This window comes from Poecile atricapillus, chromosome 13, assembly GCF_030490865.1.
Source record: "Poecile atricapillus isolate bPoeAtr1 chromosome 13, bPoeAtr1.hap1, whole genome shotgun sequence".
Taxonomy (NCBI): domain Eukaryota; kingdom Metazoa; phylum Chordata; class Aves; order Passeriformes; family Paridae; genus Poecile; species Poecile atricapillus.
In genome coordinates this window covers 11,584,637-11,598,782 of record NC_081261.1, presented here as the reverse complement: position 1 = coordinate 11,598,782, position 14,146 = coordinate 11,584,637, and the positions used below count along the sequence as shown (strand labels likewise).

General features: G+C 41.1%; 1 protein-coding gene across 2 annotated transcripts in view; it reads left to right on the top strand.

The window, feature by feature from the left end:
* Positions 1-2,025: 2,025 nt before the first annotated feature.
* GABRB2 (gamma-aminobutyric acid type A receptor subunit beta2) overlaps positions 2,026-14,146 on the top strand; it is a 133,376-nt gene continuing 121,255 nt past the window's right edge. Inside the window, exons 1-3 of one of the 2 annotated variants that reach the window (XM_058848671.1) lie at positions 2,026-2,255; positions 2,382-2,473; positions 3,417-3,484. In XM_058848671.1, coding sequence (XP_058704654.1) covers positions 2,179-2,255; positions 2,382-2,473; positions 3,417-3,484 — 237 coding nt within the window. In that variant the 5' untranslated portion in view covers positions 2,026-2,178. The remainder of the gene's footprint in view (positions 2,256-2,381; positions 2,474-3,416; positions 3,485-14,146) is intronic. The other variant, XM_058848672.1, reaches the window with a different exon arrangement.

Genomic DNA, 14,146 nt, shown 5'->3' with positions numbered 1-14,146 from the left:
CAAAGGATGGCTATTTTGTTTCTGGAAGGAAAATCCGAGCAGCTACTTACTTGAGCTGCAAGGCACAGCGTGGCGGTGTAAGGCGCTGGGAGTGCGGGAGAGGGGCACGGTTGGTTCCCCCCGCTGGGATCGGTGCCAGGGTGGCCGCTGGCAGGATGGGCGGCGGGGGGAGGCCGGGAGCTGCCCTGGCCCCGCTCCAGCGGCAGGTGGATGCTGCGGAGCTCGGCGCGGGGCTTCCCCGCTACCGAGCGCCCCGGCCAAGGTAGCTGTCGGTCTGTATTAAATGGCTGCCTGCTTTTCGGGGCTGCCGACTGCTTCGTGCTTTGGCTGTTTATTAGCAGCTCTGCCGTCTCTCGGGGGCAGTTGCCCCCCATCCCCACCCCTAGGTGAGGCTTCACTCCACCGCCTCCCCGTCCGCCCCCATCTCAGCCCTTCCTCCCCTCGCCCTTCCCGGGGAGCCGCCGCCGCCTCTTCTCTCCGAGCATCCCCCCGGCCCCGCACCCCTCCTGGCTCTCCTGCTGCCGGGCCAGGGTGTGGGCTGGGGCCGGCCCGGCCGTGCGAGGCGAATCTCGGCTTTCCTGGGGAGCGGGAGGCGGTGGCCGGCCGGGGGCGGTGGGGTAGGGCAGGGCAGGACCTCCGCGCCGGGGACCGGGTCGTGCCGGGGAGCGAGCGGCTCTCCAGCCCGCTCGATCTCTGTGCAACACCTTCACCCTTGTCCCTCCCCCACCACCCACCGGTTTGGGGGGTTTTTTGGGGTTTTTTTTTGTGATTTTTTTTTTGTTTATTTTGGGGGTTTTTTTATTGGTTTTTTGTTTTTTCCGCTCCTCCACTCTCCTGCAGCGAGTTAAATATTTCTTTTGTTAATTGACGCCCAAAGTGTTCCCAATCCTTTCCCCGCGTCGCCCGGGCCGACCGAGGACGTGTGCACGCCCAGATCCGCTCGGTGAAGCAGCACAGATCCACGGGGCCGAGCGGGTATGTGCGTGAGGAGGAGGAGGAGGTGGTGTAAAAGGAGCGACGGCACAAAGCAGATTTGAGAGGAATAATTTAACTCCTGTGTTTGTTGTTTTTCAGGGGTTTGCTTTTTCCCTTCTCTCTGTCTCCTTTCTACCTTTTTTTCTGCTCAGGATTTAAATGTCACTCAAAGCATCCCCAGATCAGCTTTCCGCTCGTCTCCGGTTTCTTCCGAGGCATTAACTGGATCACACACTGCATTTGAAGAGCTTGGGTGTTTTACCCACTAAGGTAAGCGGGCTTATGCACCTACATGGGGTCTGGATGGCCACTGAAAGCCTTTCAGGGTGGCGATTTTCTTCCCCTTGCCCCCCCCTCCCCCAGCTCCGTGGCCAGGTTTCGTTCTACCTGAAGAGCTCGCATCCGTAGGTTAAACATCGGTCGATGTATGGAAAAGGCGCCGGGGGGAGCGGGGTCTCGGGGGCTCCGCTCCCGCCCCTCGGGCACCAGACAGTGACCCGTGGGAGCCGGCGGTCGCCGCCGGCGACCCCCTCAGCTCCCAGTGCCTCTGCTCCTGGAATAGCGCCTGGCACCACAGTAAGGAAAGAAACAGCCTAATCCCCTCTTACAATAAACTATTCGTCATCATTTTTTTTTTCCTCCGTGAGAAATATTGTAGGCGCTCATCTCCCTCCTCCCCCACCACCCGCCTCCGCTGCCAGCGCCGGCTCCTTTGCCCGCACCTCTCCTCGCTTCAGGCGGTTCTTTCCAGGGACTAAAAAGTTAAACTGCCCTCTCTCCCCCCACCTGCCCCCATACGTACGCAGTGCATTTTCCTTTTTAACTATTCTCCCTGTGCCTAATCCGAGTCCGTCCAGCCCCCCCAACGCTCAAACTAGGTTGCAAAGCCGCTGTACCCTGCAACTCCTAAAACTTCTCTCTTGCTGTGACTTATACTCTATAATAACAAAAACGACAACAAAAATATACTGGATCCTCCTGTGGATTACTTTTTTTTTTTTTTTTTTTTTAATAATGCATTTTCTTCTTCCCCTTTAATTTTTTTTTTCAAGGAAATTTGCTCCATCTCCAGCAGCAACCACTGCTCCTTTTGATGTTGTGGTACGCCGTGCGCATGCGCTTCACATTAGAATTACTGCACTGGCCAGAATAAGTTGGATCTCCTCTTCACTGAAAACCTAAATCATATCAAAAGCTAAAGGGATGCTGAGAGTCCGGAAAAAGGGTTACTTTGGGATTTGGTCATTCCCTTTAATAATAGCTGCGGTGTGTGCACAGAGGTAAGTGATTAAGGTATCTCTTTTTCTTTACTTTGAATTGCAGTGCATGCTGCTGCTGAGAGGAATGCACAGCTGGGGGCTGAGAAATCAGAAATAATACAGTATTATTCTTTCTTTTTTCTTTAGTGTCAATGACCCTAGTAATATGTCACTGGTGAAAGAGACCGTGGATAGACTGCTGAAGGGCTATGATATTCGCTTGAGGCCAGATTTTGGAGGTAATTTGATTGCTTTTGCATAAGAGAGGTTGTATATCCGGGCTGGGTGCGTTTTGTGTGGGGGCGATTTCGAACGGTTTGTGGGTGCTGTTGCTTTGGGGAGTGTGTGTGTTGCCATTTCCTATAGCTGATCCAAAGTTAAACCTATCGTTTCTCAATTTTCTTAGCACAGGAATGCGATCACTTAAATTACTTGTATATCAGTAATCGGTTCCTCATTATGTGTGTGTGGGTGTGATGATACTTTACTAACCTGGAATTAAACCCTCGTTTAACTGGTTTTATCGAGATGCAAATCTCTTTTAAGTTCACCCAACGTTTGTTCCTTCCAGCCTAATGTGCCTGTGATCACAGTTACTATTTTCGAGTACAAGATGTGCTGTTAACTGATACAAAAATGTCATTTAACCCCCTCCGTGCTCCTACTTAGAACTAGTTTGTTTATTTCGGACGTGTTCGCTGTGGGTGGCCCTTTCCCCCCGCACTTGTCCCATCCCTTTCCTGCGGTTCGGTGCTGGCCGTGCCCGGGGGTGGCGGGCGCGGGCCCCGCGGAGGGGCGCGGAGCGGGGCTGGCCGGGGCCGGGGCCGGGGCCGGGGCCGGGGCCGGGGCCGGGGCCGGGGCCGGGGCCGGGGCCGGGGCCGGGGCCGGGGCCGGGGCCGGGGCCGGGGCCGGCACGTGTGTGCTGTTACATAAAGCACCGCCACGGCCGTGCCTCGGGCTCGGGCAGCCTCCCGGTGCCACCCCCAGGGTCCCACGGGCGCGGAGGGACCTCGCTGAGGAGGGGTGGGGGGGAAGGGGGGGGAGCACTTTATGTCTCCCTCCTGACTTTCTGGTTATGTTTAAACGTCGTTTCATGTGTACGCTGTGTTCGCCCTGCTAACTCTGGTAAGAATGAGTTAAGTTCTTAGAGATCACATTGCGGACGATTTTGTTGGTTTGCAGGTCCCCCAGTGGCTGTTGGCATGAACATAGACATTGCCAGTATAGATATGGTGTCGGAAGTCAATATGGTGAGTACTTAGTGTTTGGGGGCTGCTAGCTCTCGCAGAGGGTGGCTGTCGATTCCCCCGCCCCTGCCAAGGCGGAGCGGCGCCCGCGGGCGGGCGTGCGGGGACCCGGCGCAGCCTCCTGCCCCGGGGAGGCGCCGAGGCGGGACACCCCGGCTGCTCGGGGGTCGGCGGGGGGTCGGGGGCGGCCTTCCCCGTTTGGCGGCGGTGGATCCCGGGGCGGGGAGCGGCGGGAGCGATCGGGGCTGCGCGGGGCCGCTCCTGCGGCAGCTCCGGGGCCGCTCCCGCCCTCACGGCCTTCCCGCGAGCAACGGCGCCCCCTGCCGGCCGCGCGCGCGCACCGCACCCGCCGCCCGCGCCGCGCTCCCCCACACGCGGTGCCTTCCCTCACGCCGGTCTTTTGGTTCTTGTTAAAAAAAACCCAAAACAAAAAAAGCCGTTATCTCACAGCACTGCGTTTTCCATCACAAACAAACAAAAAAAAGAGTTTTTTATTTCTGTGTGTTTTCAAAAATCCCCCCCCCCCTTTTTTTTTTCTAGCCTGACATTATTTTTGGGGGTGATGAAAGAGTCTATGACTTTAGAAGTTTAATTTTTCCAAGATGTTTGTCTCTCTTACCTAAATACTTAGATCTGACTGTGCTCAAATACTGAACTTGTTCAGAACGTAGTAATTTGACACTTTCTCTATTTCACTTTCATCACCTGGGAGACTAATGAGGTGTGGAGAAAATTGGGCAAGTCTGATTCTTACTTTAGAAGAAGCTGTTCTTGACTTAGATGAAACTTTACTAACATTCACTTTTATTATTTGGAAAAGTTTGGGGTCAAGTTTTGAAGTTTTTATCTTAATTTGCATGTTAATTGGTTAAGGACATGGAATTTGGCCTAACACTCATAGGGGCTTATAAAGAAAAACAAAAGACACTGAAACATAGAAGCATATGATGCAAAAGTAATGCAAAATAAATGTGATTTTTTCAAGTTTTTGTGAATTGAAGTTTGTTGTTTGAAGCAAACTTTCCATTATTCTTGAAAAGGTTTCAAGTGAGCAGCTTTCTGAATACAAATGTTATTTTAGGGCTATTGCTGTAGCTGTAATCATGCATTTGAAAATAACACCTGGAAAGTTATCAGTTGTTTTAATATCATTGTACTACTAAAATATTTAATTCCTCAGTGTCATGCTTGGGTTCTCAGAGGTGTTGAACTGAATGAACTGGCAAACATTAGTTCTCAAATTGAATGACTTGTGTGATGTACAGGAGTTTTTTCATAAAACCCTTGGCCTAATTTGAGGATAACATTACAGGTGATTTTACTGTGAGACAGAGAGGTATTGGTGACAGAGAGTTTGATGCTGCTCCTTTTCAAGATACCAGGAAACCTGAGTAATTTCACCTTCTGAAACATTACTTCTGGAAAATTTCAAAGTGGCTAAAAGGGGGTTCCAAACTTTGTATCACTGAACTTATTATCTGGTGTTCTACCTCCAGGAGCTTTAAGTGTTGAGGAAGAAAAGTACATTGTATTTTAAACCATTTGCTTTTCATTATGAGAACTGTAGTTAGGAGAAATGAGGACATGGAGTTATTTCTTAGACAGCCATGGGCAGTGATGGAACGATGAGGGTTCCTTGCTGGGACTGTCATCTCCCACATCAGTGTTATATCTTCCCATTCCTTCAGAACTGGAATGTTCTTGTGAAAAAATTGTAAAAAACCTGTGAATCTTTTCTTTGTTTCTTTGAATGGTTTCTAGACATTTGGTCACCAATTAAAGGTGATAGCATATCAGAATACTGTGATCTGGCACTTACAGCCTACCTAAATAAAGCAGTATTATTTTTAGTATTCTGTAGTCAGTTTATTGTGTTTTTATAATGAAATGTTTGACCTTTCTGATAAAAAGTCTTTTCAGCCTATCTGCAGAAGTCAGAAGAGGGACTGTATAGACAATTTTGTCCTACTAATTTGCCTAAAGGATTTAAGCTCTGGGCTTATTTTACTCTAAGAAGTCACCTATTTCTTAAACCCAGGCAATCATGTTACATAATTTTTTTTCACTTACAGTTTCAAAAGAGATTCCAAACCAAGATTATAATTTGATTAATTGCAACATGTAACACTTGATTTTACAATGGTCTGTGTAACATAGCAAGTCCTAAGATATCCTGAATATAACTTGAAATGAATGAGGAGAGAGACATACAAGGAAACAACAAAATACTTAGTATGCAAGGCCTTGGCTTTCTTGCTTGCAAATTCACCAGAATTTGAAGTAGAAGCCAGGAGGAATAATATGGAATGCTAGCTGATGCAAAGTCTTCTGAGAAAACAAGAGACACAGAAAGATTCTTTTGGATTTCTATTTTTTTTCTAAGCATGGCCTTGCTGTAGCTTTGTTTGTAGTCATGGCAAACACTACTGACTTTAGATAGAGGCAGATCATTGCCTGGACTCATGTATTAACATTAATGGGATCAAACTTCTGCCTTGGGAGAAAGGATAAATAATCATGGCTATTCAGCTTGAGATAATTTCTATTGATTTTAATGTTAATTTATTTCAAAATTGCATTTCTTCCTCAGTCTTGATGTATTGCATCTACCATATAAACTTGTGCCAACCTGCAGGTAGAATGTTTATGTCACTCCAGTGTCATGAGGTAAACCATGAAGTTTTCAGTTTTTTGAACAGGATAATTTAGAATTGCTCTTATAGAAAGTGCAAGTATGTTAAGGGTGTTCAAGAATATTATTGCTGACTTTGAATTCTTAAAGAGGTGATAAGTACTTGCATCATAAAGAACTCAGAGTGTATTAGGCTTTGCAGGTGCCTTATAAATTATTTCTTTTATGTAACAGAGCTGAAACTGTAAGCTGTTTACCTTGGGTAGTCAGAAAGTTGAACTAGCATTTATCTGAGTTTACAGAAATTGTTTCAAAGTACTGGTACTTGTGAACATAATTTGTTCCAGCTCTGGGGAGTACACTGAATGTGCATGAGAAAAGTGAGAACTTCAAGTGTATGTGGTTATCAACAAATATAATGACTATTTGGACTAATTTATTTGTATTCTGCGAAGAAAAAATATACAGCAGGTATTTTATGCAATACAGTAATGATTGTGGCTAATTCCACTCACCACCAGGTCCTGCAATATTGTTGAGTGTATCCTTTATTCTAGTTATACTATAGATTTTCTGAGGGTTCCTCTTATTCAGGTAACAATGGAGAACAAAGATGGGGATCTCTGAAGGCTACTTAAATGGTTTTCCTGGGCTAATGAATTTGGTATTATGTAAGATTATCTGTGTTGCAGTGAGTCTCATATAATGTTCACATTTCCACATTTTTCTCTCAGTTAATTTTTGGAATTGACCCCTTGAAAATGTAGCAATGAAGACTATTCTCCATTCTAATTTTCTCCCTTTTCCTCCCAACTATTCCCTCATAAATTCCTTTCAAAAATTGGTACAGGTTCATTAAGAAGTACAGAAGTAAATTTTCTTCCCTAGACACCCCTGAAGATTCTGCATAACAAGTTATGCATTTGATCTATCTAGATAAGATATGGGGGTTTCTATGGATGATATTGGTCATGTGTTAGTTTTCAATGTCTTGGCTTATTCCCTATTAAATAGGTCAACATTTCCTTCCTCTTTTTTTTTTTTTTCCCCCCCCTTGTTCTGTGGCTATTCTGGGATTCTAGTACAGAATGTCTTGAAAAGAGAGAGAAATATTCTGTAGCTACAGATTTCACTGAGGAAATATACACTTTCTGAGGTAATGGGTTGTATATGTGTCCTAGGGTGACTTTATGATCTGGTATCACTTCATCTGGCTTTTTTGTCTAGCTATAAGTATAATCAAATATAACTATTTAAACTATTTAAATCTAACGATATATTTAATATAACTATATAAACTATTTAAATATAAAACTATTAAATAGAACTATTTTAATGCACTGTGAGTTACTGGGGTCTGATGAGAGGAATCTGAACTGTTTATTCAATTCCAAGTATTTGCTATCTTAGTGTGCAGGTTTTGGCACATGGAGTCAGCAGTGTGTGTGGAGTTAAGAGACGATGGATTGGTTTGTCTTAGTGGGAGCCATTAACGTTGATTGAGAGCATAATCTTTCCATCAAGTGGGAGCTGGAGAAACAAAGGAGCTGTTACCATCTATCAGGGAAATGTTTATTTCTTGGTGTGTGCCAAGTTTTACATAGCAGAGCCTAATAGCTTCAAAGGTCTAAAAAGAAAAGTTTGTGGTTTTTTTAATATTATATTTCACCTCTGTACTTGAGTTATGTCAAAGTTGCACAAAACAATAATTATAATATGCATAGATCAGAATATTCTCAGAAATGTGCAGGCACAGCTGTAATTTGCTGGTAGACCTCTGATTCTGAGTTGCTCTTGATAATGGAAGCCCACTACTGGTTTACTTAAAATCTCTCCTTTTTCTTGAGCTGTTTTCAGTAGGGGACATTAAACAAGCTCAGGGTTTAGATTATGAATAGGTTCAGATAATGAAAACAACAGGAGCTGTGCTGCTGCCTCTCAAGTAGCAGCAATTATCTTTATGTGTGTAAAGGGAAGAGATGGCTTGTGATATAAAAAGAAATGGGGATAAAGTGGTAAGGAAATAGGGTGGAGCTGTTCCAAACCACAAAACTTCATGGAAAAGTTTAATTTTTCTCTGTCTTCTGATAGAGAAAAATGAAAACAGGAAAAATAGTCCTATATACACTGGTATGGAAATAGGTAATGAAAATTATTTCTGTCAGCAATATCTTTTGTTAATCCTTTCTAGTTGTTTATGTTGCTGCACATATTCTATAGAGACAAAAAGGAGAGAACAAGACTGAAAATGAATTGAAAATGAAATACTGGAATATTGAGAAGGTGCTGCTTTGCTAAATACTTCTGCTGCTGAAGACAGTTGGTTTTATTAGTTTCTCTGTGTCATAAATGTGTATGTTTCATTCACCTAAAACTGCATTTCTCAGCAGACAGTTTGAATTTGGCTCTTGTCAAATTATTGTGCTTATACATTACTGACTCATGCTCAAATGTGTCTACAGAGACTTCTGTGAATGCAGAGCAAGTGATGTATATCTTAGAAGTGAGAACTTCTTTTTACTGAAGACCTTGTTTCACCTTTTCCTTTAGTTACTGTCTGGAATAACATCACAGAACATTTTTGAACTGAACTAAATTACATTAGTATGGATTTCCTTTTTGTGTTACTACATGTCTCTAATTCAGGCATTTTCCTTTCTTAGCTTACTATGTAAAAATAAATAAGAACTCCTATATCTAAATAAAATATTTATTGTTGAGGACCAAAATAAGTCTTCCAATTGATATTCCACATGTGGATTGGAATTTTCATGCTGGTTTTGCTAGAATATATGTGGCCACAGCATGAAAATATTAATCTAGAACATAAATGCAGGACTGCAGCGAGTTTGTAACTACTTTTATAAGACAGTTTACAAGTAATACATTATTATGTATATTTATATATATATTATGTATGTCTATGTTATACATCTCTAGAGGTGTGACATAATTCTCATTTTTCTTTAAGGTCAATATAAATGATTTGTTAAGTGGATTGCACTTTCAGTGTGTTACAGTGTTGCAAGACTTCAACCAGTAGAAAAATCTTCTTGTTTGGTTGTTGGTGATGATTTTTCAAAGTGATCACTCCCTTCTGCAGACCATGGGCTGGTTGTTAGTAATTTAAAGAGATTGCCTTGCAGGTGATTTGTACTACTGAATTAATAACTATTGTCTTCTGGGTTTGGTTTTTTGTTGGGTTTTTTTTTTCCTTTAAGAAAGCCTTGATCTATAAATATTGAAGTGTTTTGGCTCTTGCCACAGAAAAAAGATAATATCTTTAATATATTTTATGGGCAGTGTCTTGGTGCTAATATGTGGGAATGAACATGAAGTGCACTTGTTAGCTCCTGCTATAGGCTGCTTTATTTCATAACTCTTCTATTGAAAGTCACATAAAATCTTTATAGATGAGCAGTGTAGTAGAATAAAAGATTTTTATGTTGTACTCTACAAACTCGTTACAAGTTAAAGCTGTTCCAATAGTTATATTTGTGCTCCTTAGTGACTCCCAAGCCTGTCAGTGCATCATGACCAAATCCTTATTATTCCTCCCTCCCTTTTTTATCCTCATACATCATGCAACCCTCTGCAAGGTTTATAATAGAATCTTTAGTATTCAATCATGTTGAAGTAGTCTTGTATAGTAATAATTCTTTTTTTCCAGAAGTAATCCAGATTCCTAGTAGATTTCTAGTGGTTAATGCTGTAGTTCTCTGCTAGTACTTTTAAGAATTAAGTAAGCAGGGTTCAGTCCCCTCATTTAAAAGGATGGTGCTCATCCACAGGATAATTTTTGTAAACCCCTTTAAAGATATGGAAGATGGCATCTTGTTGTCTTTAGAAGTGATAACTTCAAAAATAGTCAAATGTCTGGAGATATTAAAACTAAAAAATTTACTACTGTGAGTGGATGCAATCTATCTGTACCTGTGTATAATTACATATGAATTGTAGGCATTGACAAATGTCAATTGTGGGTTTGCAAAAAGAAAACCAGGACAGAATCAGCCTTTGTACTCTATTGTAATTACTCTAACTGTGCTTCTACAGGGATTCCCATCCCGCTCCCATTTCTTGACAGAGATGCTGTGTTCGGTGAATGGATAATAGCCAGGACAGCACAAGCCCTGGAGGAATAGTGACATAGGGGCATATTTACAGTGCCAGTCTTGCCTGTCTGAAGCCACAGAAGTAGCAGTGCTCTCACTTTTGCTACAAAAATCTTGGCATGCAAATTTTCTGGCTAAGTATTTTCAAATTAGTTGTTAGTTGAACAAGGCAAAGATCCTCCCAAGACTTGGAATCACACCGACTGCATATGACATTTTTGTATGAGTTTTTCAAATAAGGGTGTAATTAATTCCCAATAAAAACTAGAAGTTCTGTTCTAAATTAGAAGACAATATTCAGGAAATTGACATGTATGCAACTGAATACAGAATATGTAAATCATATTCAATGTAATTTATCACAGGCTAGATGAGACATAGAGAGTGTGAGCTCTTCCCCTGTCCCCGGACTTGAAAGAACAAGGGTTCTGTGCTATTTCTGTCTGTCTTGAGCTTCTTTTTGCATATCTCCATCAAAGCTAAGGCCTATTAATTTTTATTCTGTAAATACTGACAGAGGGATTCATTTGTTAGTTTTCATGTAATAAGAATTTAACTGTGTGGGAAGAAAAACAACCCTTCTGAGAGATGCATTTTGCAACTCAAGTGTGTGCTGTTACAGTAAATATGTCACTTCTGAGTATTTCCACTGATTTTTCCTATATACAAACCACTGATTCTTTGTGATTGTGCTGAAGACAAACTCAGCTTTATAAGTTTTGAACAAGTAGAAGAAATTTGCAGAAAGCTTGGCCTTGGACAGGAACAGTATATTAAATCACCCTAATGAAAGCATTACTCAAAAAATTCAACTATTTGAAGTGGAAAGTCCTTGTTCCAGTGTCTGCTCTCTGGACTATTTCTTCTTTCTTTTCTTCTTTAATGATCAGGCATTTCTATTAACCAAACAACTCTGCAACAATGGATTAAACCCCAGAATTTTCCTTCACAATTGGGTGTGCTTATGGCTGCTTTTGAATGTCTCTTTTCCGTGGCCATGTTTTGCATCCCTTGCTGCAGAGCAGCCTGGCTATAGGGAGCCTCCACTCTAGATGGATTGTTAGCCCATGGTGTTTGGGAGTGGAAGGATTTGGATGTCAGGTGAACAGAAAAACAGGCTTTACATGTAATAAATTAACCTATGAAAGGCTGACAACACATCCTTTGCCTTTTCTGTCACTGGAAATGTTTTTGAACCAGTGTAGCCATGACTTTCTGTTACGTTAGACATTACCTGAGCACACTGGTTTTGTCTGTATTTGCATGAGATTTAAATATTGTCAACCTGTCGGAATGGGCTTCAGCAGGAACAACATGCCTGCTCACCTGGAGCAGTTCCTTCCTGAGTAGGTGTGCAGTACAGATTTTTGTGAACTGGAAAAACTAAATCATCAAAATGACACTAACTTGTGAACACAAAATTTTTCAGAGATTGGTCATCACAATTTCCTTGAAAAGTTGGAGTTGATTGAGATGGGGCAAAAGGCCCTAATGCGCAAAATGTTCTAAGTATTGTTTATTTTTAGATACAACCCTTGGAGAGAAGTTGTTATAAGATGTAGAGTTAAGTAAAGGTAATGCTAAGCCCAATTGAGATGAGAAGGTCTTCCAGAAATTCATGTGGATATTCATAGATTTGGGATGTCTCAGAATGGTGACTTGTGATTTAGATTTCAGAAGTCTTCCTCATTCTACTTCTTCCATTACATATGGCTGTGAAGTAGCCAGAAGTTCCTATTGCTTTCAAGGAATTGAAGGCATCTATTTCCCAGTGAGAACTAGCTATTAAAATGTAGTAATTAAGTATTGGAAAAGATATTGAAGCCTTTTTAAAAACCATTCACTGCCATGGATGCAGAAGCTTTTGGAAAACCTGATCCTAATTTCTACTGTAAATTGATTTAATTTTTTTCCCATGGATGTTTGAATTGTTTTTTAATAATTGGAAGAGATTCTTTCTGCTTCACTGAGTAAAATTAGTGTTCAGACTTTAATTTTCTGTATGAACCTTTAAAAATGTATATTGTTAAAAAAGAGGCACATTATTGCAACTACAGTGAAAGTAGTGAAATACTGTTAATTCCTTTTGGTCAGTAAGGGTGAATGTGTTGTCATTTGTATAACAGTTATCACCCAATATTCCAGAAATTGTTATGGTCCACTGTCTAATCTTTATTTATTTTATAAGTGCATTATATAAGTGTGTATAAGATGCAAACCTGCAGCTCCAAAGAACTTGTAGAGCATTGTGGATTTTTTTTTCCTCCCCAAGGACTGATGACCCAATACAGTCTTCTGGCTCTCTCAGGTGTGTCAGAATAAGAATGTTAATCCGTGCTTGACAGGATGTGCACCAAAGGAGGCATAAAATTCAAGTGGAAAAAAGTAGTGTGAAGGTCCAGTAGATTGAATTCATAATTTAAATAATTTAGGAGTGTAACTGTTTCATTATTCCTTATTAGGAAATTATTTATTCTATTAGATAATATACAGGGAAGAAGGAAATGGGATTCAATAAATATGCACATCATTTACAAATTAAAAGGATTTTTCTGCTAATTCCATCATTGTTTCTCTAATTATGTAGAGCCAGAAATTACCAAAGGAGCCTTTTAATCAGCCTAAAATCTTCCTAAAACTTATGTGACCATTCAATCTGTTTTACTGTCCAATTGCTCTTTTTCACTGATGTTTTGCAGTGCAAGATACTTGTAGGAAGTCCATCCATATCCAATAGAATTAACAATGTAATGTTTGTGTCTTGTAGCAAATTTAGGTTGCTTAGGTTGGCAAACCTTAGGTTGCTTAAAGTAAAACTCTCAACAACCACAATAAACAGGAAAATGAGGTAAAATTACTCTCTTTTCTTAATTTTGAAAGAAGCCTTTTTAAAGGTGTGAGAACATTTACTGAATAATGCATGCCTGAGACCTTTCATATCAAGTTTCAGCTAAAAATATATTATTATGACTGACATACAAGTCCTCAAAAATAGATTTGTAATGGAAATTCCAGGGGACCCTTAAGTATAATAATTCCTGTTAGTGTAAATGCCTGGAAATGAATACAGTTTTCATTAATCTACTATTATGTGATATAAGTGACCAGTTACAGAGAAATCTATAATTCTAGTTAACTGGCTGCATGCAAATACACTGTTAAAATCCCCACCTCTGTGCATAGGCTTTGCAGAATGCTTTTGTGAGCTCAGGTCCCATTTGAGCCTTGTTTTGAAGTCTTAAAATGTGTAAATGTGATGCTGATTTTTCCATGGAGGCTGTTTCTGCACGGGTTTCACACAAGATTTGTGTGCACTTGAGTGACTTGAAATGCAATACAAGGTGATTCTTATAATGTCTCAGCCACTAAGTGTAAGTGGCACTGGGTAATAGTCTCCAAAATTACTCCAAAATAATGTAATAGGTGCTCTTTTGAAGTGAATAGATGTTACTGGTGATTTTAATTAGCTGAAAAGTCATAAAACCTTGTTGGCAGTTTTGATTTAGTGATATTTAAAACCCAGTTAATCCAATCATAGGAAAAGTACACTTTTTTTACTCCTGGTCTTGAGTTTTTGCTATAACCAAATGCATTGCTGAGGCAGCATTAGAAGGTTCACGTGGCTCCTATCAGGGCCAAGCTTTGCCTCTTGTTAAATGGGAGACATCACTTGACGTCAAAATCTTTCTGGCATGATTTTTTTATCAGTTTTTTTTTTTTTTCAGTTAAATGAGTAAAAATGAACTTTTTAAAATCACAGAATCATCTTGGGTAAGCTAGATGGTAGTGCAAAGTCTAAAGCATATAATTAAATTTTGATTAATTTTTTAATTACATTGGTATTTTGAGAACACAAAGGTGTATAAGCTTTTGATATGGCATACGTGAATTTAGGATAGATACCTATGTCTCTGTACT